Raw genomic sequence first — 26,606 nt, forward strand, 5'->3', positions numbered from 1 at the left:
AACCGAATCATTCGGTCACATGCCACGGGATTGCCGACCCACAGAAGCCGGGCCCTTCTTTACGCCCTCGTGCACAAACGACACACGCCGCCATCAACTCGGTTGTCTCGTTCATCATTGACTTGTGCTATACCTGCAAACGCAGGTGGTCGAGCGAGGGTTGTCTCGCTCAGGGTTGGCATTATTTTACCCACCCCAAAAAAACCCGGGGAGTTTTTTTCGGTTTTGTTGAAATTGTAGAAAAATAAATTCTTTAAACACATATATATATATATATAAAAGGGACGTATTTATAAATATTTAATGAATATATGTATAACGAATATATGTAAACTATTATATAACTGAAGTGATATAATTTTAACATATACCAATTTTAAGATATATACAAGGCGAGTCACTTAAGACCGGTCACCCGAATAACACCCACAGTTTTGGAGATAGGAAAAAATGTTTCAGATGAAAGTGGAATGGTTTCAAGGGGGACGTATTTTGGTCATGTTGTTTTTCTTCTAGGTGGAGGCGCTAAAAAGATATATAGGTCACCTTCATTTTTTTAAACGAAATTGTATAATTTTTTTTATACAATATGGTCCCACTAATCATTCTGCATATAAAAGTATTAAGGTAGTGATAATAAGGTAATGAATAATGATAAATATAACGTAAATTAAATATTATGTGAAAAAAAACATCAAATAATCAATTTTATCAAAAAACTCGAAAAACCCAAAAAAACCCCAATAAAACCCCCATAAAACCCAGTGGGTTGAGTTTTTTTTTAAAAAAAGCCCTCGTTTTTTCTAACCCTGGTCTCGCTAGTATATATATTATATAAAATGTTTGCGGATATCTCGTGTTGTATCATTCGCGAGAAATTCGCGAGAAATACGGAGCACGAGAATGAGTCGCACGTTTGTTTTAGAAGATTAAATTAATTAAGTGAGATATTGATGAAAGAATGTAAATGATAGAATGATGAGAACTAATTATAATAATACATTAAAAAGAAGAAATAATAAAAAAAGCCGTGTGAACAACACGTTCTTTTGTGAATTACATCTTCATAATTTCCGCTACATTGTGCAATATACAATACATTCTTTCGGGAGATGTAGCACGTATTCTTTAAGGCAGTGAGGCGTTGCTGCACTTGCGGATTGCTGACAAGACCTTTACGCTTTTTCTTACGATATTTATTCACGCACGATCGGATTCTGTGGTTAGGGCAAAACCGAAATATCGTTTTGGAAACGATATTCCTTCGTGTATGGCAGGGAGCAATTGTGCTAAAAAAGAAAGTAACTCGGTCGATTTCGCACATCCGGTCTCTACGATCTTTTCGTGAGTGAAGCGATCGTTTTTACAATAATTAACGGCACACCCAAGATCCATCTGTCTTTCTAAGAGTGAAGTCTTTCTGAGGGCGATACTAATTATATCATCCTTGAATGGGATAATGGAAGTTGTATTTGTTCGAATGCTTCCGTAAATATTGTTGTAAAAATATACAAATATAATTTTCATAAATAAATTATTTAATTGCCCGATATTCCGTCAATGAGTTGTGATTTATGACGAGATGAAGTATTTTTGAACAATCGTTTAAGTCCTTCAAAACGATTGAGAAGAGTCATTAATTTCTATTGACATTCGAATGTGTTATTAATGATAGGAGCATTGTGATGTTACTCTTAATAGAAATTATACGTTCGACAACGGATCTACTTCGCCGATGAGTACAGAGAACGATTTATCATTTAATTTATTGAATATCCAAATCGTTTGACTATATGCATATGGCTCGATTGCGAATGAGAACATATATTTAATTATTTCTTTGATTATATATATAGCGAGCGTGGCTGTCGGTTCTCCGACTCGCATGACATTATACTTTCGGCACATTAATATTTAATTGAAGGCGTCATCCTGATTTAACGAGGCGGCACTGATGAAGAAATTAAATGTCGGTGAACCATTTTAATGTGATTTATTTCCGAATGTAACTGTCGCGTGTTTTCGGATGACAAACATTTTAAAATTCGCGTTTAATGGAATTTATTTAAAAATATGCGAACTATTATATGAGTATTTTATTTTATGAATTTGTTTTACACTTGAGCATAATTGAGGGAGTTCATATTTATATCACTAATTTACACTGCTGCAATTATTTACTTTTTAAAAAAGAGATGTTTCTCTGTGTTTTGCTCATTATACGACCCAAAGCACGTGTGCTTGCATATTCATATGGTATGATTATTTCTTTGTTGTGTAAAACAAATCGCAAAGGGCCACGCACTCTGCCTTTTACCTGCCCAGAACAGAAATAAGAGTAATTTCACACTCTTTGTTCTCTTCTTTCGGTACGTTTCTCCTTTGTTTCATACGTTGCTCGCTCGCAGGTTGATTCTAATATATATGCAGATTGCAGATATAAGATCTAGCTCGATTTTACATACATCGCAGTTTTTTTTTCTTGTCAAGCATATCTTTAAATTAAACTGCACACAGTTCTATAGAATGTACTCTCAATATATTGTAACTCCTACTTTATAAAAAAATTAGAATGTTATAACGCACTCTCTAAATTCTTTGGAGTGGAATCTCACTCTTCAGAGATTTCATTCTAAAGAATTTAGAGAGAAAATGAGCACAATTTTACATCGATTTATTTATTGTACAAATTTTTTTTCTTTTGCAATATTAATGTTCTACACGGATATAGCTTTAACAAAAAAAAACACGAAGTCCATGAAGGACTAGCTATAGCTTTAATGAAGTACGATAAATTAAATTGCTCTATAATAAAAAGTATCATTCTCGATAATAGCCAATAACAGCGAAGTCTAAGATTATTCATAGTTCGTTTTTATTTTAAAATATCAAGTCTTGTAGTGTCTTAAGATGCTATAAATATACGGCTCTATGATTGGATTATCATATTAATAATCTCAAGTAACAATCTTAATCTGTACTTAGGACAGTGTTAAATATAACTTAATTATAAACCGACCTAAAATATAACTGTTGATATGACTTTATAAAGATAAAAGAGATATCTGATATTTATTCGTGTTAATTTCTTTAGTCTGGTATACAAATCAAGAGTTGATCCTGCTAGAAGGTCAACATGTTAAAGATAGTATTATCCTGATTTCTCTGGCGCGGCTAGGAAGTACTTCTTGTCGGTCGTATTGTCGCATTGGATCGCGGCTTCGGTTTAGTTATACAAGGGTGGAACGCACCGAACGCCGATCGCACGGTGCAAACACCGTTTAGCCTCACGCAGAAGATACGATCTCGCGCATATAGGAACAGCAACGTCCTCGGCCTCGGTCGGGCTCCCTCCAGGCGTAAGCCGGCTACGCCATTAAGCTGGAATTCAGGTGTATTAACGATGCTGGACCGCGCGCGGCAGGTACGTAGCGACCACCCGTGGCCACCCGGTAGCACACTAATGGCAACGCTACGGCGGAACCGTTCGTTAGAGAGATTTTATTTCGCCTATCTTACGCGCTCGCGCGCTCTGAGCAACACGACGTTTACTGTCGGCGCAACAACATGGGACCCGGTGGGAAAGGGTTACGAGGCGCAATTGTATACGATTGCGTCGCGTTCGTACTCACGGGACGTTACCCTGATTGCCGCTGCCTCGATGAGATCGGCTGAAAGGCTTTCACGGTACCGTGATATTTTATAAAGTGCTCTTAGATTATGCCATTCCATTAATTACTGTATTAACGTGTTCGCCCTAATCGGAGTGCACATTTAAAATCTCTGACAGGAATTTCAATTTGATTGCAGCAATCTCGGTCGATGATGAAATAAAAGATGAGAATACTTTAAGAAGTATCACGCAATTATTGATATACTCAATTACTGTATTAATCTTTTTAACTGAAGTAGGTTTAATAATAAAATTCTATATTTCTAAAATTAAGAACAAAGTAACTTCTATAAAGGAGATAATTGATAGTGTGGTATACAATGCGCAAAAATTTTAAAGATAATATATAATTCTATTTATTTGTATATCTCTTATAGAACAAATTGCGCTGAAGCGGAAACGCAACGGTGCGACTAATCCCGCGGGAATATAAGCAGGCGCTGCCTGTATCGAATCTCTATGCTCTTATTTGAACTCGAGACTAAGCGGCATCGTCGTTATCGAGAAATTCCAGCGAAGGTTTCACAGGTGTTACGCGTAAATAAATGAAGGTCCGTGCATTCGTTGAATTATTTATTACTTCTTCGTAAAAAGTTTTTATCGTCGATGGAAATATCTTCGTAATAATTATCTTTGTTTATGTGAAATATAAAATTGTTTTATTTTTTTTTTAGATTCAATATATCTATTATTATATATGTATAATACAGCGTGTATAATTTATATACAAAGAATTAAATCATAATGTTTAAGTTATATTAGGCATCTTGTTAACATTGTATTAACTTGTTTATAATGACGTGTATTTTATGTATCCTCGGGTTGATTTTAATAAAATTTTTTTGAAAAAAATTTTGTGAATATCGATTTATTAATTTGAAGATATTAAATTTACATTTTATTTTTTTGTGTATATCTGACAATATTTTGAGCGATTGCAATAATTACATAATAAAAATTATGGTAACGTCTCATACGAAGAATATTAATAATTATAAGCTTCTATATCACCTTGTTAGGTAAAATTATACAATTTTCACTTAAATTATAAAGAATTACACGACACAACATTTCTATTATATCCATATTTTTATTACGTGTTTCAGGTGGTTCTGCCACTTCGATGATGATAATTACGTGAACGTGCCGCGCCTATTGAAGCTTCTAGACAATTATAATCCACGCGAGGATTGGTATCTCGGCAAACCCTCGATACCTGCGCCCTTGGAGATCATCAGGCAGGGCCCGGAGCCGCAGAAACGACCGGTGAATATAGATTAATTGCATTTTCTTTCCTTTCATATACTCTTCATTTATTTTTTAATATGTTTTTTAATATGTTTGTGTGGGAATTCGCTGTATAAAAATGTTTGTCCAAAGATGGCAAGCAATATAACATGTAAGCGGTGCACAATATAAATTAGATTACCCGCAGGGATGACTGATTTATCCAGTCGTTTGAGCTTAGCGTTCCACTAGCTCAACATATTGTAGAAATATTTAATACATATCTATATGTCGTACACTTACATCGATATGCGTTTTTGCGGGAGATGTAGTGAATAGTTAAAGAAAAATAAAAAAGCAGAACATAATCTAATTTAAGAAAACGAATAAAATTAGGAACATATACTTATTATATTTAAAGATTCAAACTGAATATAAATTAAAGTTTACTTTTACATTTTATTGTAAAAAATTAGATTGATTTTTTGTTATTGACAAACTGATATTTTTAATAATATAATACAGAGGAATTCATGCATACTACATTATAAAACACATTTTTAATCTTTTGATATTTTCAAATATTTTAGTCTTGATTGATTTTATATAGGAATTAGCTTTTCTATTTATACTTTAGGTTTATTTAAATACGAATAGGATTATATGTACAATATTTATTACTTCAATACGGATTTTATTATTTAAAATTGGAAATTGGAACATGTCTAAAATTATTCTTTCATTCAACTACATAATATCTAAATTTCGAAGGACCACCGGCTTCGACACAGATTTACTTATAATATAGATCGTATACTATAATTACACCCTTCTCCGAAAGTCGACTTATTATCGCCTTTCGCGGTTGGTCAACCAAAGGAAATTGTCCATCAGAATTTATTTAGAACCGTGATAGCTCAACGGTAGCAATTTAAAACCATGACAATAACGCAGACACGCCTTACTGTCTCCAGAGCTCCAGCACGCGGAGATGCCGCAAACATGAAATTCGTCCGACCGCCTTTGAAGCTTCCGGTGGGTTTCTCCATGATGAAATTAAACCTACCGGAGGAAAAAAAGAAGCTGGGAGGCTTTTAGAGGGAAGAGGGAAAGTAGAAAGATGGTAAAAGAGGACAAGATTATTCGCGAGATTTTCTTTCTTCTCTCTTTCTCCCCTCCTCACTTCGCGGTCTTTACGCGAGAAGCCGTGCCGTCACTAACGGGTGGTCTTATCGAATTTATGCATCCGCGAGGCGGCGGCTTCCGGCAAAGTCGAGCGTACGTACGTCTTGGCAAATGCGGGTTTAGAGTGAAATAGGGATCGCTCCGCTTTTGTGAGCAGTTCGTTCGATGGTGAAGGCAAAGAAAATGCGCGATAGCGTCTATTCTTTTTAATGCTCCCCGGCGGCGTTTTCTCCATGCTGCGAGTTTCATACTATTATCTCGCACCTCGCGTACATATATCTCTCTTTTATCCCAGGCGAGTGCATGATAGGTTTTTATAGGTAGATCTCGTACCCGTGAAATTCCGATTTTCCTTCGCGGGAGATGCAGTCGTTGCGCCCGCGCGCGGTTCACTCAACTATCTTCTCGGATATTCAATCTACGACACTTTTTACTCACTTCGATGTGCGTATAACCGCGAAATTGCTCTTGGAGATTTGGCATATTGCACGTGAGACATTTTTCGTAGTATTTTTCTATCGTGAGCTTATAAGCAGTAAAAGATATCGCAAACGTCGAATTTATTATATATTTGCATGTCTAACGCAGAAATGCCATTAGAGCTTAAAAATATAATAGAAATGCATTGAATTAAAGAATATTTTAAATTTTATTATATTTTTTGTTTTTTTTCCGATTATAATATTATTTTTAAATTATAGCGATCTTCTTTTCTTAAATATTCCTTTAAAAAATTCAGATTTTGTAATTTTTTTGGAAATTCCTTAGAATTGTACATCTAAAAACTGTCATATAAAATAATATAGCCTTTTTTTTGTATAAATTATTGAATTATGAATTATTGCGAATAATATTCTGTCGATCTTGAGGTTATATTATATTACGAATTTTAAATCACTCATATGAGAGATGAATACGTTCGTAAGAGAGAGCAAAGTAGAGAGCGTCTTTTCAAGGCATAGCAAGCGAAGAAACTCGCCCGTGCACAATCACGAATCGATAAAAGCCCGTCTCACGTGCTGCTTTAGGAGATACACGATGCGATTCGGATGTCGCCGATATGATCGCTGACGCTCGGCAGCCAACAGTTAAAGGAAGCCGCGATCTTATCACGACGCGGTGTCATGCTATGAGGCCATTAATCCTTTTTCTTCTGCCAAGACGAGAAATGAAAAAGGAGATCTGTTGCCGTTGACGTCGCTCACGGTCGAGAGGACAGATCGATTTATGCTCTGGAAAAAAAAAATTTCAATATATATACGCGTCACCCGCTTTAGAAATTAATAACCGTTTCAATTTGTTCATTGGGAAATTTAAAATATAACATATATCTCTTATCTTTTTGAATTAATTTTTAAACGATTGTTTTTTACACTTACCGGGATTTGCATTCCACGGTGGAAAGTTGGACAAGGTACGAATTGGAAAAGCTGCTTCTCGCACTTCTTTCTTTCATCGCTGGGAGAAAAGTATGAGGTTGCCGAGGGAAAATAGATAAAGACGAGTGGGATTCGTGGTGCTCTCGAGATGAAACGATAAATCTTGCAAAGCCCGTAGGATCCGTTCTTCCTTCTGAGATTAACCGCTTCTTATAAGGTTCAATCGAAGCTATTCATCAAGCGCCTTCCTTGATATCTCTTTCCACTCTCAGCCGCTCGTTAAAGTCTAATCATAGTACGGATTCCGATTCTTTCCTTTATATGCTATCCATGAACTTCGCGCGATCTATGATTGCCAATAATCGATCGGACCTTTCACTACTGAACGGACTACCACAGAGATTGTGCAGGAAAAGGAAATGAGCGATATTTAGATTACTGATTTATTGAATAGTGTGTTTATTTAGAAATGTACTAGATTGCGATTTATTTCAAGATTTTTCTTTTATTCAACATCGCAGAGAGAATATCTTAGATTTCGCTTTAGTGATTCTGTTTGAAAAGGAATTTGAAATTGTCTCTTAAAAGAAATTTCAAGGAAAATAAGTTTTTTACTTTTATTTTTTACATCTAATATGAAATTTTTCAATTATTAAACTTTGATTAAGATTCTATAAAAATGAGGTCATAAGAGAATATCAATGTTTAAACATTGTAACTTGTTGAAATTTGTTTGTGAGAAAAATATCAATTCTCTAGGAATTGGTAAAAAGTCTTATATTAATTTCATTAGAAGATTCTATTAAGTTTTATGTAAACATGGACGTAACACAAGTCAAGAAATTTTTATTTTTCCTAAAGAGAATAATTAATGCGAGAAATGTCGAATTTATCATCTATGATTTAAAAAAGTTTACGTTTAACATTTAAGAAAAATATTTGACATACAAATATAACGCAAAAGTTCGCAGAAAACCTCTTGCATGTTTATCCGCCATCGAAATAATTTTTCACGCCATTATTTCACATAGGGCTGTCGTCGTGAGATCCGTTCCGATAACTACGTAGTCGATGCTAGTTATATAGTCAACTCGTTACCGGTCGGTCGGCAAAAGATACACGAAACTCGATTGATCGTAATATACATGCATGTTGGCGTATTGATTATCGCGTGGTAACCTATTTTTACAAGGTGAAGCGAGGTAAGGTGATGCAGAATTTAAATTGGTCGATATCCTCTGACACATTCCTCTAATAATATTTAATGCATTAAATAAACTAAAAATAACACAAGATTTCTTTAAGTATGCCACTGAGTGTCGAAAAGTTCTAGTGAAATCCTCGAGAGAAATGATAAACGAACCATTATTCTAAAAAACGTTAATTATTAAAATAATTTATGATGACTGAATTATTTCATAATGTCTAATTCTATAATATACGTGAAAGTAGAGCAATTTATAATTAAAGATTTTATCTGCGTCCTGAAAAGAATGCAGATCTACCGCCTGTTCCGTTTTAATCTGATTATGTAAAATAAATCTCAGCATACATTACGTAAGGTGATAGGCTTTAGATCAGCGCTGATCGTTTCATTCCAGTTTTATTACGCAGCTATTTGGCACAGTGTGTTCTGCATGGTGAATGGATATTGTTCGGTCCGTACGTTATAAAAGAGTTCTGACTCGATCTCAGACGTTTTTCTGCCCTCTACGTGGTCCTCTTTCTTTGCGGTTCTCTTCATTCAGCCTTCTTACGATCTGGTCGGACCAGTATCGTGTGCACGAAATCTCTTGAAAGTCGATCAACCGCGGTTCCTGTGAGCATAAGTATCGATAACACGCATGCCAGCTCGTTTAAACCTTTTTTCGTCTTATACGAAAATCATTTTTATGCGAATGACGCCCGTCGCTGATATGAATTAAAATAAGAATCACGCTGGATTACTTCCTCCTTGTGCAGGACACAACCTGCTCCACCCTTTAATTAAGCAAAGAAATCTTGTTTCCTTATCTTTATTCATTTCATAAAAAAGATAATTTGCGTACAAGAAGAAAGTTGTCGGACTACTCGACTAAAAAATGGTTGTTACTTGCGTTATAAAAACCTTCTTAATATCTGTAAATATTGACTATGCGTTGAAAATCAATTTTGCACTACTGATTGTGAGAGAAAAGTGTTCGGTATTTATAATTATAATTGCATGGTAAAATAACTATGATTAGGAGTTTCATTTTTATGGTTATTACGCTAATGTTAGTAATAATAAGCACATATATTAGTTTTCATAAACATGAAAAAATTATACTATAAATTATGACGATTTCAAACATTAATATAATAAAAATCAAGTTATAAATAATAAATAAAAAACATTTTTATTAAATAAATGCAATCAAAATTATAGCGAATGTTTTCTTAAATTTGCTTGCTATTCACTTACTAATTGATTTACTATTCATATGGTAATAATAACTAAAAAATATGTCAAGAAAAAATAAAAGATTTTCAAGCAGAGTGTGACAATTATTAATAGCACAATCGACTATATTTGCATGGTTAAAATATCTATAAATAACTATATATTATAGTTATCCTAAAAAAAAAGGTTATAAATTATAGTTAAATTATGATAATTGTAACCATTTTTTCTCTCAGTGTAAAATTTAAAATTTTATTATTTTTGTCAATATACATTCCGTGGGATGAACACGTTCAATTTCTGCCGGATTTTTTTAATTAATTTTGAATTTTATCACGTCGTGCGTCTTTGCACGCAGATGCATTCTGCTCGTCCTTATCTCGGGCGCGAATCGCAATTCATGGCGCGACATGAACCCATAGTAGGATCTCCACTCGTATGTACCTACATGTAATACATATACGCGGGTGAAAGGTGGTTACGCGTTCGCCGGGCGAGGCAGACCGCTGACCGGAGAGTACTTGAATCCGTTGCTGGAGTACACTGGCCGTCTTCGTGCCAGCTTCGTCCCTTCGTCCGTGGTCGAGCTATCTCTCCCGACCCCCCATGGGTGTGGTACCATCTTCCAACCGAGATTATGGTCTCCGCCGTGGACGTTGCTCCCCGCGGGCTCCACGTACTCGTATATTATATTTGCCCGAGAAATCCTCGGGCTCGCTCGACGCGCACGTGTGTGCGTCCACCGTGTGCCCGGAAAGAATCGGCTCGTTACTGCCCCGGCAACTGGAGCGGTTTGCGGCGCTTCTTCTCGTGAACAATATTACATTTAAAAGATACGGCCGCGATTAACGAAGGCGAGGCGATACACGGTAACATTTCTGACAGACGGCGTTTTATATAAATCCTTTTTTGTACTGGAGCAAAATTTTCGGACACCCCGTAGCGTACGTAATACACATTTAGAAACCCGCCATCAACCACAGGAAGCCCGAGATTCTCCACTAACGCGGCGTGCTGTGTCGTTAATGTTTTTGCGTTTTTTTTTTAATTTTCGACGAGCTAACCGATTTTTAAGTAGATTACCAAGCAAGATAATCTGTTTGAGTTTGCTATTTATGCAATTTATCTAGGCATAAGATTATTTTAGCAAATTGAAAATTTATAATTATTTTAAATTTTAGTTTTAATTTTTTATATAGAAAACTGCGTAAATCGATTTAAAGAGCTGATTTAAAATGCTACATAAATCGATTTAAAGAGCTTCGTCTAGTGCATCGATTTTCGTATAAAATAGCATTCGCTTCTGATGCGTGTTCTATCGTAACTCTTCGCAACGATCAAGCATAATTAACGACTGCAGATTGACGAATGATCAAGGTTCGCATTATACGGCTGATCTGTAAAAGCGTGAGAGCAGTACAACTAGATGCATGGTTTGTCGAAGGGATAATTAACTCCGAATGACCCGCGGGGCGCGTACGCGCGGATCGTTACATTCGGATTCTTTCGGTGATCCCTTGACGCGATGGTGCAACTGCAACGTGCTGCAATTGCGCCTGCGGAACCGTTGTCTCGTCAGGTGAAAGGTGCTCCCGCGATGGATGAATGAGCGTAACGTGTATTCCGCAAATTGATAGGCAAAGTAGAGCTAGGCAGCAATGCGAACGGGTTTGCTGTTGCTTGTAGGTCAATGCCGGAGGATAATTTGCTAATCGCACGTTGCCTCACAATTTCGCGCGAGTACAATTGCCTGGGAGGGGTGGCGACCTATTTCGATACCGAATTCATCTAATTTTACGAGAAAATTGTAACTGACGTATAATAGAAAAGACCTTTCATTTGATTTGGCGTTTTAAATACTCTATTAATAAGTAGACCTTTTTTTTGGATCAACTTTATCCTTTAGGAAATATATAATATTTAGAGGAAGTATATATAATTCTCGAATGTAGACTAGTGAGAATAAATCTACTTAAATATATGAAAATTTCTATTTTTGGTTAAAGCAAGATCTTGGTATTTAAATGTTTCTGTGTGAATTTATATACATATCTGATTCTATGCATATTGCCGAAATCGTTTTCATTCTTGAAACGCTATCATTTATCTTCTAGGAAATATTAATAAATTTATACATTGTATGAAATATATATTTAGTCGATTATTCTGCTAGTTTCTTTGTCCGTATTTTATTTTTTAGTAATGTCTATCTTTATATATTTCTCAGTGTGTATTCCATGTTTGCTTTGAAAAAAAAGTTGAAGAAATTCTTGCGTTCTATATTTTAACCTACGTATAGATAATGGCAATTATTATTATTATGTATTACATATTTATTACCGTTATGTTACATATTTTTATCAACTAGTTCTTAGTAATTCTCCGCGATAAGAGAGAAGCTTACGAGACACGCCCCGTTACAATGGAGTCGATTGCCCCGGAGAGCGATTAATTCACCTGGAGGCGAGGATCGACGTACGTCGGTGGTCGTTACTTTATATTTTCCCCGGCACGGCGGCGTCGTAATTGCGCCCGCAGGAGCGCGATATCGCGCGCACCACGCCTCTAGGTGAAAGGGTGAGCGTGCGGGTACCGATGCGATGCGGTGGTGAAAAAGACGGCACGGGGCAGGAATAGAAAGGTTTGCAGGCAAAAGCGGCAGGTAAGCGAGTGAGTGAGCGAGCAGGCAGGCAGTCGAGCTCTCGTTCATCGTCTCGCGTCGTGCATGAAGGCTGAAAATCGAGCCGTGCACGAGACGGTCATTTTAGTCCGACGGTAGGCCGATCCACCCAGGGGATAACCTGCCGATGAACCGTAAACCAGGAACTTATTATCGGGCTGTATACCGCACGGACGCTTTATTATTACGACTACTAGTGTAGAGCTGGCGAAGAGGAGTCGTTTCCTTGCTAGATCTCGGAGCGAAGAAACTGCGCGCCCGTCTCTAATATCTCTCCGTTAACTCCGCGACTCGCTCGTTCATAACGTTGTTGTTGTCATTATGATGCCTCGTAAGCGTCACGTTATAAATTTTACAGTCGGCCAGGAAAATTACGATTTGGCTTTATCATCGTCTTTAGTAGATTCGATCTGGAAAACCGAAATAAGCTTGACTAGAATGAGTTAAGATAATTTTAATGCGATAAAACGTGATGCACCGTCAAAGGTTGTTAAAGTATGCACAAGTACGAATTGTTATAGAATTCTCTCCGATACAGAATAGAAATAGAGTTTAGCTTCGAATTAATTTGGAATCTTTGACAATCTGTGGCGTAATGTGGCACAACTTGGCTTACTTAGCATAACTGCGGAATTTACGTCGGATATTGTCTGTAGAGTTGCGCGAGCGCGAATCTTCAGGAATTTCAGAGCTTCATTGTTTCGAAATAACTTCAAAAGCCGCATGCATTCATAGTTTATGATCGCTTCATCCAGGGGGAAGTCCAGCGATGTGAACTAATGCTTTACTGCTACGATTAATCTTGTTTCATTATTTATGCATAAAAACGCATGCCTGTCCTTTATTCCTACATATTATTACCTTCAGCTCTGGAAACATTAGCTTCGTAAGCTCACAACTGAAACAGCCGTTGTATTATTGAAGAAACGCGAAACGGAGAGAGTCGTTCCGCTGCTTTTGCTAGGATCGAGTTTATTGCGCTCTTTATAGTCATCTCCGCTCGAGCAATGAGTAATAATAGAACCAGTCATGTTTCTTTTCGTAATCGTGTCTCCATTGGAGTTCTAATTTTTCTACGAGTAATATTTGTCGTGAGATCACGTCAATATCTCTTGTTTCATCTTGACAACTGGCACTTATATCGAAAAATAAATCGGCGTCAGCGCGGCGTAGACCGTAATTTTCGCTCGTAATTTGAATTACTCTTACAATTAGGCTTGTAATAAATTCATCGTTCACCTGCGACGCTTGCTCTTCGGGCCGACGCGACGGTTAATTACTGTCGGGGGTTTTAAGTTGTTTCGACACGGGTCTTTTTCATTCTTCGTTCTCGGTCACCTTATAATCCGCGTCTCTCCGCTTTTTACCGGCAAACTCACCGCGAAAGTCTGCCAATTAATCGATATTGTCCTTCAAGGTGAGACAGCGTTTTATCATACAAATTTCATCATACCCGGTTAACCGACCGTAAGTAGGACAGAATTTAATAATGTTCGGTGATTGTCAGACGCTAATAGCCTTTATTCGTGGTTTTTTTTGTAATCCATTTTAATATATTTTTACGTATTTTCATTGTGTTTTCTTTGATTTACACACGTATGAAAATTTAATGGTAAAAAAGAATGTAGAGAAGAGCATGTAGTATTATCAAATATAAAATATAATAAATATGGAGAATTAGGGAAGAATGAAAGAATTGTGAACGGGATGAACGCGAACGATATTATATTGCAGTATATTAATAATCTCATTTTTCGCATCCAATAATAGTCCAATACACGTTTATTCTTATTGTTAGTACCGCATAACAGGTGATCGTAAAACGCACATATCGATTAAGTAAATATTATTATATGTTATATTTATCAATTATAGAAGTCTTTATTGAAAAGATATTGGCTTTAATTATAATAATTAACATTTATATGTATATTTGTAATAAAAATCAGAATTGAAAACCTAATAAAATAATGTGTTAATTAATGTCTAATAAAATAATATATGTTAAAAATTTTTCCTTCCATATATTTGTAATGTATATATTTCATAATACGTAATAATTTTTAGTCACAACCATTAATTACGTGCACGCATTTCGTAAAGATTGATGTGCTTCTTAAGATGATCCCGTTGACAATATATCTTTTCATATATCGTTACAGCATTTCCTGCTGTAAAACGAACCGAATCTCGCTTAGATTGTGCGTACATAAACTCCCGTGTATAAAACGCATCTTTTCACGTCGTTGGTCCTCTCACTAGTCCGCCCACAACCAATGAACCAACGCCAGTAACGATGCACGATAATAGTAATAACAGCAGTAATAACTATAATTACGCGTTATTGTTGCCGCTTATTATCGTTACCATTAACGGTGTTCCTCTCGCACAAAATCGCTTCGGCATTTTGCGTATAATACACCTGTTGTCTGTTTTCTAACAACATCTCTATGGACTTGATAATTGATGCGTAATCTTTCCTTGTTCTAATTACGATTAACAATGGATGAAATTTTTATATAATAATCAGAAAATTAAATGATTAAAAAAATGTATTGAGAATATATTAATAATTTATCATGTTTAATTTGTACTGATGAAGACTAAAAACCACGATCAAAACGTCTACGTTTAATTTTGTTACGTAATTTGACCAATATATTTATTGTACACAATTAATATCATGGTTCTCTTATTGGGTAATTTATTTCTTTTTTATATTGATTATTTTTAGTCTTTACCAATTTGTTTGTTTAATTGAATAATTTATCATATTAAAAATTATTCAGTCTTCTGTGTATCTTGATTCGTACGGTTTAAGTTTTTATGAAATCTTCGCTTTAGAAGAACTTTATTAAGAGTTGTCATCTTTCTGTGTGATGGAAAGATCTATATGTAAAATAGAAAGTTTTTATAGGGAGATATTTTTATTTTGTTTCGTTCGACAGTTCTTAATTATTGTGTCAGTACATTTGTCAAAAAGTATTGCGAGAAAAAAACGGATGGTGATATATGCTGCTCTTAACCGCTTCGGTATTGGATGCGATCGTGATGTTAGATATTGCCTTGGTTCTGGCTGTAATTAACAGGTAGACAGCGAACACAGGATGCCGTAACTCTATAGGGTGTTGACTAGTTTAATTGCCTATCAACAGTGTTTTTCTTTCGTTCAGCTATTCCTCTCGTTTTATTTTGTTTGAGTAATTTAAGGACGATGGATCGTATGTGCGTGATCGAATATTAATGATTTTATGCGAGTTTAATTGACTGAAAAAAATCCTGTTACTAGATTTAGAAATCAACGTAATAATTATTGCTAACGAACGTCTATTTAATTATCGTTTATATTACTCTTGCATACTACACTTAGATTGAAGAATATAAATATGTCGGTGGCAATAAAAAAAAACTATCATTTATTTGGAAAAAAAAGCAGTTTTGATTAATTATCTGTATATGAAAAGTAGAAACATTTAAAAGTTATAAGATAAAAACTAATTTTTTGTTACTGTTTTCTATTCTGTGTATAAAGTGAGATTTTATCTCTTTTTTTATGGCTTTTTATGCTTTGACCGTATTTCAGTTTTACTAATTGCAGAACAGAAACTTGTATGTTACAAATTTATTTTTCAGTATTTCAAAGATTTTTGTCCCATTAAACATAGCGCGATATTGAATATGTATATATGTAAATGAATCGCGGATTCTAAATACGTCTCGTATGATTTATGAAAATTAATGCAGGCATGCATAATTAAGATCAAAGATCGGAGATTTGTATTTTTGCGTAACGTCTAGCTAAATGAAGAATGATATAAAAAAATTGATATATTAGTCATAATTACGAAATCGGTCATCGTGTAAGTGTCACGTTATCGTGATGCTGACCGCTTGTGAAAGGCATACAACTTTTTTCGACCGTTCACAATCGTTTTATTTCTACATCTTCTTATGTATTTTTCTTCATAAAAAGCGAAAATTATCATAAAAATTATAATAAAATAATTATCATAATAAACGCTACACTCAAGGAAAAAATGGTACATTATACATATATATAAAATAAAGTTAATAAGATTCTTATTCATATCGTTACGAAATCGCTGTCAGTTATGCTTCATTCATTTAAAAACTAATTCAGAGTTTTTTATTCAACAGCGATTTCATAACGGTATGAATAAAAATTTTATTCTTTATTTCAATGTAGGTACTGCAATATTTTCTTGAGTGTAGCGTCATTATTGTGATAATTTTCCATGGAGAAATATATAAGAAACTGTAGAAATAAAACAATCCCCCGGTTACAAAAAGTAAAAGTTGTACTTTCCTTTGTAATTTTTTCATAATTTTTTATTTTATTAAAAAATAAGTGTAGTACATCCTTAAAGCCATGGATATAAAGTATAAACAATTTCACGAGAAATTATCTTTATGTCTCGTATTTATCTCAGAAATTGCTGTTGCCGGTTTTCTACGAACATTCGGATCCGCTGTAATTTAAGAGTGACTGTCTTCTGAAGCGAGAAAATTCGATCAGATCTTCCCGAACGAGCGATGGCAGTCGACGTAATGGCTCCATTATAGTCGATTCGTGCGATTTGTTCGTACACGGCGGATTCCGCGGATAGTTCGGAGTAGATCGACCCCGATCTTGATTTATTCCTTCTCGGAATCTGTCGGTGAGATGCCCTATCGATTCTTCTCACCCCTACCGGGCTTCTCTGTATCACCGCACCGGATACTTTCGAACTCGTCAAATGCGTTCTGGTAACGCTATCCGGGCTTTTCGCAGCTGAGTGACAGCAGGGAAATAAAAGAGTCACGACTCTGTCGGACGTGTCGCGTTTCGCTCGTGCATTCGCCATCGTGAAAAGCGTGAAATCGACCGCCGCGCCCGCGCCGTCTCTCAAGGCGCAAAGAGGATGCGCCAGTCCTTTTTGCAATTATATTTTTTTTGTTCTGCCTTCGTGCCATGGCACATTCATTATGATTAACGATTACGCTTGCGCATAAAGCGGAGCGTACATTGACTGTGACGGGCGAATAAAAGAGACGTTATTATTAATTTTTAATGCTAACGTTAATCTATATCTATTAGATGATTTTATGAAAATATATGTAACAGTTCGCGACGCAGCATCAGCGTTTCAAGATTATTCATAATTATAGTGAAATTAAACGAGAGCTCGTATATTGACTCACAGTTTGATGATTAGTTCGTAATCGGAAGCGGCGATTGGCACTTCCGTGGAAATATCTTAGGTGTGTTCGCGAGCTCGATATTGCATTACTATATCGCAACGTGGGCGTAGTCTTGGCCGTATTGGCAGAGGTCGGTCGTAAACGAAGAATACGACGGAAGGCACAAGATGACGAGAAGATATAGGTACTATCGGTAGAACGAAACGAGAAGGCGAAGGAAGGAGAGAGCGGTAGGTGGCCGCAGCAGGAAGGCAGTAACTCGTAGCACGCCAGTGGCCGTATTAATCATTTGAGAGAAGAAAGAGAGAGAGAGAGAGAGGAGTAAGAAGGGCTGAGAACAAGAAAGAGAGAAGACTAAAGAGAAAGATGCATAGGGTAGGAAGGAGGCGGGTGAAATCTCTTATGAAATACGAGACATTTTATTAAACCTATTCGTCGGAACCGCGATCTAACCGCAGCTGATAATTATCGGCTACTATTCGTTTTAATTAAGAGCACCGTGTGTCTCTTCGAAGATAATTTGGCCCGTATCTGCTCCAATTGAGAATATTGTACCGTATTAGTTTTTATCCATATTCGATTATTATTAGTTGTTATTTTTTATTTTATTAAATTTACCCAAATTTAATTTCTATTTTATTTTATTTTTTATTTTATTTTGTACTGTATTACAAAAAAGTTTTCTAAACTAAATTTTCTTTTTATATAATTTTATTACATAGTTACAGTTAAGAAGTGGACTTCATTTCTTGGTTGTTGATTTTACTCAACTATAAAGAACTTAGAGCATGCGTATAAAGTTCAGAACGTGATCAATCATGCGTGCACAATGTTTATTCCCTCTTTTTTTTTCCGACGGTGATAGAGAGAAACCGCAAGGAAATCGCTCGCAGAGAACATGCCGCCACTCTCCGAGGCAAATAACCGACGTTGCTTCGTGGTGAACGCGGCCTTCTAATGTAAGATCAAGGTCGATGGGGAAGTGCATCAGCAAAGATCTCGTCGAGTCCTACGCGCTTGCATGTTACACGTTCTTTCGCGATGGTGTAAATTACGGTATTTTGTGGAATCGTTTGTTTTTTTAAATTTCGCGACAAGTTAGCGACTGAATTCTAGTAGAAAAGAATACAGGACAACTTATGAAGGATATTAATAATCAGTGACATATTAATAATCAGTCCAATGATCAATATCTAATTAGTTAACAAATACAATCATAGATTAAGAGAGAATTAAATTGAAAACGAATTTTTAAATGTAGCTTTGATACCAATATTTTTAATAATATGTCTTTGTTAATTAATACAACACGTCAAAACTCTTTTTGAGCTTTTACACGCTTTTAATTAAAACTATGTGTTGAATTAGCTTGAAAATTATTAACAAAAGTAGGAGGAAAATAACACAGTGATTGTTTTACGCGATGTAGAAAGGAGCATTGCACATTGTGCTATTTTTGCTCGTAATTTACGAGAAAATGCAGTTTATCTGTGGCTTGAAACCAAACCACACGGATGTGCACCATATGTCGTGCATTCTGTAACGAATCTCCTCGTTCATCCTTGCCCTGTTTCACGTTTTGTTTTTTTCGTTGATTTTGCACCTTTCTCACCGATCTAATCCTTGCACTGCATTTAACAAGTTTGTTTGTTTTTAGCCACGTTTTATATATTTTTACTTCTTTTTTTACTTTATTTCTTTAATTCTTTAAGTATCATAATTGCAAATATCGTATACGCATAACAAAAATACTTAAACATTTACAAAAATTAAGTAAAATTTTAAATTGATAATAATTTATTCTCATTAGATTTGCGAGACAGTTTTGAAAAGTTCTCTCGAGATTGATTATTTATTTCTGACAGCTATTGAATATTACAGATTTATGAACTACATTTTCTTCTGAATGAACTCTGCAATTACTTATTTTTGTTAGAGACAGTAATATTGTTGAGAACTCTGCGGGAAATTATTTTGTGAAAACCTTTTCGCTTTCCGAAGAATGTCGGCAACGTCTTACAAAACCGTTGTTCTTTCGATCCGTATTGTAGTCAAGGGAACAGGTAAAAATCAGCAGGCGCCAAGTTAGAAAGGTATAGAAGATATCCAATGTCACGTTAATATTTTTTCGCCAGAGCTGCTTGATCAAAAACAAGCGATGAGTCGGGATAGTGAAGGAAAAACGAATCATTATTTCTATATTTTTTTCCGAATGTTTCCTTCTAAGCGTATCCTTAAGATATTTAAGGATCAACGCGCATTTCTTTGTTCGCAGTTCGATTTTTTCAGAGATAAGTCCATAATGCTCTTAGGAGTAAAGGAAAGTAGGAAAACCAGTTTGTCATAATTATGGCGCATTGCTACATTATTTATAATATATAAAAACGAACCGTTATTTCTATATTTTTTTCCGGATGTTTCCTTCTAAGCCTATCCTTAAGGTATTTAAGGATCAACGCGCATTTCCTTGTCCGCAGTTTGATTCTTTCAGAGATTCAAGTTCATGATGCTCTTAAAAGTAAAGGAAAGTAGGAAAACCAATTTGTCATAATTATGGCGCATAATTGCTACATTATTTATAATAAAAAAAATTGAAGTCCAGAATGATGTATATACTTGCAATTAAAAAAGGCAAATATACTCTGATTATACATACCAGTAGTTCTGAGAGGTTCTGAGTTAAGAGCTGTTAATTGAGCGTAACAATTAGTCATTTTACAAATAGAGTGATAATGTATGCCGCCACATGTTGACCAAACTGAGGACGTCTTCTTATTTTCTGCTATCCTTCTGCTTTGTCAAGTTTTTGCTAAATTCACCTATCCCTTCATTGACTTTTATATCACGTCTAATGAGTCTTGTCGATGTTTCACTTAAGTGGATTCTTTGGTGGATTCTCGCGTTATCTTTTCACAAGCGCGATATCTGCTCATTAAATTCCGACATCTAAGCCGGAATAATACACAATTAGGACATATGTTTTCGTCTCGAAATCTTGAGAAGGAAAAAGAGAATGGAAACAACTTCTTAATCTTTCGTTATTTTGCGAAAGATATGCTTTTACTTGCCACATGTCGTGCATTTCTTCCACCCTTTCGCATCCTTCCACCGTCTTGGTCCTATGAATTATTATTTAATGAGGCTTGCATTTCTGCGGCTCCTCGCATCGCTTCTTCAACTTTGTGCGCTTTTATAGTCGCTGTGGTTTCGGGGCGAGAGAACCGTCCGAACAAGAGGAAGAATACGAGAGTAGTTCGGCTCAGCGAATGAGCGAGCGATCGATCGTAATCATCGTGTATCATAAAGGGAAGTGCGGTAGATTTTCGAACACGCCATTTTTCGATGCCCACGGTAGGCAATTTTTTCGGCAATTTGATCCAATCGCCCGTTCTCGTCGATATACTATCACTTTTGCACGCCGCGTTGCCTGATCTCTATAATTTACACCACTAAAATAAAATCGCTCCATGTAGCTGTCGACATTATGATTAGTAATAATGTGAAAAGGAAGCTATAGAAGCCGCACTCTTAAAAAAGAGCGTGTTTCTTTTTGAACACATCTTATCAGGAGGACGTTCTCGTAATCCTAAAGGTTTTATAAGCGGTTAGAGGGTAATAAATATTATGATGTTTTTATTGTCGCAAATAGATGTAGGCATTTTGTACGTCTACAGCTTTGAAATCAGCGAACCTGTGAGAATAGCTGTTTAAATTTCTGTTTGCGAGATACTGGTGAGATACAGTCGCCAGTGAATGCAAGAAGAGGGGGAGGGGGGGATTTAAAAAGTTCATTTCACGGGCAATACGGGATAGAAACTCGATATCGAGAGTTCACAGAAGGCAACGAGCTGCTTATCTAGCAGGTTCTTGCCTTATGTATCCTATTAAACGGAGGATTTAAGATGAAGATATCTCGAGCTATCGATATATCGAGGCTATATAAAATCGATAAAGAAAAATAATATTTGTATATCAATTAATTAAAACAAAATATGAAGTTTAGCTCGTTATTGTAATAAATATATGCATTTTATAATAACAAATTAAAATAATCTCTCTAAGAGCCAAAAGACTCGAATTAAATTAAAACTTGTTCCGCTATCGAAGATACATTTTGTAATTTATTTAATACACTTATTTTTATTTATTATAACATCCTTTTTATTAGTTTAGTTCTCGTCTTTATATTAATTTATTGCATTTTATATAGTAATTAAATTTATCAAACAGAATTACTGCAACAGATTTTTCGTATTAATTTTTTCAGTATAGATAGGTGTGAACCGGCAAGCCGGTTTCTCGGATACTTTTTCGTACTTATAGATTCGATGCGCGCGCGTGCGTGTATGAAACGTATTTGTTGTCGTTTGCCTGATGGATATGCGGAAGTTGGCTTCAATTAACCAAACCCTCGGGTTATTCGCCTACTGAATGACCCTGCATGAAATATACTTTACTTCTTGCGCGCCAGTAGCATAATTGAAATTGGAATTACGTGTCACAATTGGTGAAGATTATTACCAGTCCGGATGCTTTCGCGTTAAATTGCCGTTCTGTTATTTATGATTGAAATTAACGTTTTGATCGTCGTACGACCTTTGTAACGGTAAAGTATTTTACTGACTAAACCTATTACATGTTTTTAGTGTATTCATTATACAAATTCCTTTTTTGTCGATTTATATTTTTTTGCATTAAACAGAAGGATTATTAAGCTATCAGAGAGAAAAATTATAAATAAGAAAATCTATGAGTTATTGATACTGTCTTGAAATAATTAATATTATCTTTGAATAATTAATATTTTCCTTTACTGTTGTACACTGAACTTCATTATTTCATTTTAAATTATATTAACAGAAAAATAAAATTAGTTGAAATAAGAAAGAAAGAAAAGAAAAAAGAGAGTTATTTAAGGAATTAAGTAACTCTCTTCCTTTATATCTCAACAAATTTTTTTTCTCGACTTTGTTTGACTTGCTCTGCCGGTTTATCGACTCGTTTGCATTATACTGCACTCAATTTTTTTTTCTTCGCAACCGCATTCTTAACACATTACCAGACATTGCGATTGCAATGTTCATGTTGCGATTGCATGGACAGATACATCCCATCGTTCAGGTACTACAGAGGAAAAATGTCAATAAGAAGAAGGTGGTAAAGCGAAATTCGCGGAGAATGCTCTTCGCACAGCGAGCTAAATCTCGCGATTAATTGCATTAAGATAATTAAATCAGTGAGATTCTGCGCAATTATGATACGCGCCGTAGAATTCCAACGTTATTTCTCGTTCCACGCGCGCACAACCAGATTGTTGAATCGGATGAAATTCACGATTATGCAATTACCTACAGAAATAACGACGAACAAGGAATTACGCTTATGGAACGAAAGTGTTCCGAATGGCATTGGCTTTGGGAAGATAATGTTTCCTTTTAAGAATTGTATTTAAATGCATAGTCATTATGTCGGGTTATAATATAATGGGTATATCATGCTTGTTATTGAGTCTTTACCGTTTTGCAATCGTTCAAAGCTGATATCGTAATTATTTTCTTTTGCAACCGTTTTTTCACGTGTAATGTTATGTGATAATTTTCGTATATTATTTACTAGTTAAATAATTCTGCACAAAATCTGATTAGCTATTACGTTCTGATTAGAGATTATAAGAAAGTCTGGCCACGATTTTGTTATAAAATCCCACTTGAGAGAAAGATATATATACTGTCTTCCTTTATAAAAATACTATCTCACTCTAACTTATATTATCTCACTCTACAATTTTAATTATAAGTTAGAGTGAGATGGTGTATATACTTTTCTATCTCATAGAATTTTGACAAAATCGTTTATGGCCAATTTTGTTACAAAGCATTCAGTTCTGATTATCTTTGATGTAGCTATATTTTTCACGAATAGGAAAATATATTATGTATTTCTATAAATATAATTGTGATTGTCGTAAAAATATTTTTGCAAGCGCGACATTTTGGTCGAATGCGACTACGCTGGTTAATCTATGAGAATCGTGTATCTAGGATCTCCATCTTAATTGCGACGCAAGAGATTTGCTTGGGCGCACTTGTCCCTAAACTTCCTTGAAAGCACGGCGTGCAGAACGCGTTACGAACGTGGGAATCGTTTTCAAGGTGCACGACGCCGTGAAACGATCCTGTGCCCGTAACATCTCGATGTTTACTCCGCCGGAAAATCAATATTATTCATGAGACTGCGCCTATGCGATTCTGATAAAATTTAAAAGAAAAGTATGCCCATTGGCACCTTCGAAATAAATAAGTAATGATCGGATCCGTTCTTCTTATTATTCATCCGAGTTCGCTTCTTGCATTTTGCATTCTCTTAACAAAAATCTCTCAGCGTATAAAGCAAGCCTACATTTCGAGAGACTCGAAATTAGAGCTTCAAGATGGATTCGGATTTAAGCTATCCGAATATCCGTTTATCCGAATTACGAATGCATGTTATGCTTCAAATTTGAATTATTCGGAGATTCGGATTTTCTAAGATCCAAATAGTAAAAGTCGAAATCCAGATCCGGTTCTCAGATTTGGTTTCGTATTCGTAGCAAACTTATAGCGAATTCGGTTGGATGCGGACTAATTGTGAGTGCATATTAAAATCATTATACACTTATTTAATCTGAATGTAAAAGTGAAATACAAATATTTCTTTTATTATCCTTGTACATCTTTGTTATTACTATTTTAAGATTGAGAGTCTGTTCTCTAAAAATTTATATATATATTTATAAACAATATTAAATTTCATAGGACGTATATGTGAGAAACACAACCTATACAAACAAATGCTTTAAACGGTCTAGCTGGATTTTAAGGGCTTGTATAATTCTGTGTGAATCTATATTTATATTTTTTAATTTTATTTTTATTCAATTATATATGTGAATCAAAATTAAATTTTTATTTAAAAAGTAACTATACGTTAAAATTCATTATAATAAATACATCGATGTTTTCTTTCTTTTTGGACGTGGATCTAAATCCGGAGCCAAATTTAGATTCGAGTATAAATTTAGATCCGGATCCAAATTCAGATCCACGGATCCAAATAATTCGGATATTCGGATTACCCGAATAATACGGTTTTGAGTTTTTGGACCGGAATCGATTTCGGATATCCGAATATCTAAATATCCGAATACTTAAAAGCTCTACTCGAAATTGTCGAGATGCACTCGTGCGCAAATATACGTATGTATTCCGCCGCTACGCATTTCTTTTGCGCACTGCAGTTGCATCCTGTCGTTTATACACTTTACGGAGGTGTTTTATCGCATGTGAGAACTTCGCCGCCAAGTGGAGCTATGCTCAAGGTGACCATACGTCGGAAGAAGAAGCTCTAAATGCAACGGGGAAAGAAATACGCTAGAAACGGTAGTAACAGTCGGCATTAGCATGTTGCGCTCCGCTGGGTCTACTCGGAGCTCTGCTGCGGCTTTTTCCTCCAGAAAAGTCGCGCCATAAGCGTGTTCAATTACTTATGCACGCACGCAGATACGTGCAAAACGGAATTATCGGTGGTGCGTTTTCGCGAAACACGCGGAAGTGTTCAGCTAAGCGGACACGTAACGATCGTACGCGATTATGCTCGACTTCGTATACACCGTAACGGCGGTCGGCTTTCAATTTTTCAACGAAGAGAAATAAAAAGGAAAAGGAAGAGAGAGAGGAGAGGGGGGGGAGGGAGGCCATGCGGCGATTTTAACGAAGCTTTCGTAATTACGGTAGGTGGGCATTGTTCGTAGGATCGACCAGAGGAATACAATGGGCGAGTTAGCGTGACCCGTGACGACCGTACGGTATCCATCGATGTTGTGAAAAATGAGAATGCGTCAGTTCCGCCACAAAGTCGAAAAAGAAAATGCACGATTTTTCAGACTGAGTTATATCAGGATAATGCAACGAGAGAAAGAGAGAGAGAGAGAGAAAATTGAAGAGGTCAAATGCAATCGTTGCATAATTCTTAATTAACCCAGGTTGGAGTAAGAGAATTACTGGAATTCGAAACTTATCATCACGGACATGAATTACACTAATCATATTTCTTTAAATTTCAACATATTTTATGAAATATTTTATTGAATATCGTTTGTTTTTTTCTAGTTTTCTAATCGTACATTTTTATAACACGAACTTATATTGTGTTCTCGCGTGATCAAACGTTGCGAGTAATACATCTTTGTTCCCCGTCGCTAAATTGTTTAACGAGCTTGGCCGTAATAAATCATGTACCGTCATTTCTGCATTCTGCATTGCGCGGACGACCTAACTCTTCCATCTTCCCCTCCTCGCAGTCGCTTATGCCGCGCGATTAGACATTGGATGAAAAAAAAAATTGGCAGAATGAAAAGAGGACAAGAGAAGAGTAGTCGAAAGCCGCGAACCAGCGATGGGAGATGCGCTCGTGACCCATGACGGCCTCCGTGGGCACATCGCGGAAAAGATGTATATCCATTCCGACACGGCAAAAGACATGGTGGTAGATAGGAGGGGCGAAAGGGGGTTGACTGATGTTTCCCTATGCCGCGTATGCTACCTCCATTACTTCGATATTATTATACCTGTTGCTTTATATCTCACGGCACCATCTTTGTTTTGCAGCGGCGTGCATCCGGTGCACCGCTGCGCGACTGCATATCGTACGATGCAGGGAGTTCTGCTTTATCAGTCTTCCTCTTTTTTTTTTTTAATTTTATTTTGATGACGGTTCCTTTTGCATGCTGTACGTGCATATGCTCGTGAAGGTTGCAACGCCGGATGCCACTAATTGCGGTGATATTATTATTATATATTC

At 35.8% G+C, this 26,606-nt stretch overlaps 1 protein-coding gene across 1 annotated transcript in view; it reads left to right on the forward strand.

Annotated features, from left to right (window-relative positions):
- Positions 1-26,606, forward strand: part of fng (Fringe glycosyltransferase) — a 104,141-nt gene that overhangs the window by 45,215 nt on the left and 32,320 nt on the right. Inside the window, exon 5 of the mRNA XM_018461937.1 lies at positions 4,780-4,939. Coding sequence (XP_018317439.1) covers positions 4,780-4,939 — 160 coding nt within the window. The remainder of the gene's footprint in view (positions 1-4,779; positions 4,940-26,606) is intronic.

The sequence above is a fragment of the Mycetomoellerius zeteki genome, unplaced genomic scaffold, assembly GCF_001594055.1.
Source record: "Mycetomoellerius zeteki isolate Tzet28-1 unplaced genomic scaffold, Tzet1.0 scaffold135, whole genome shotgun sequence".
NCBI lineage: Eukaryota > Metazoa > Arthropoda > Insecta > Hymenoptera > Formicidae > Mycetomoellerius > Mycetomoellerius zeteki.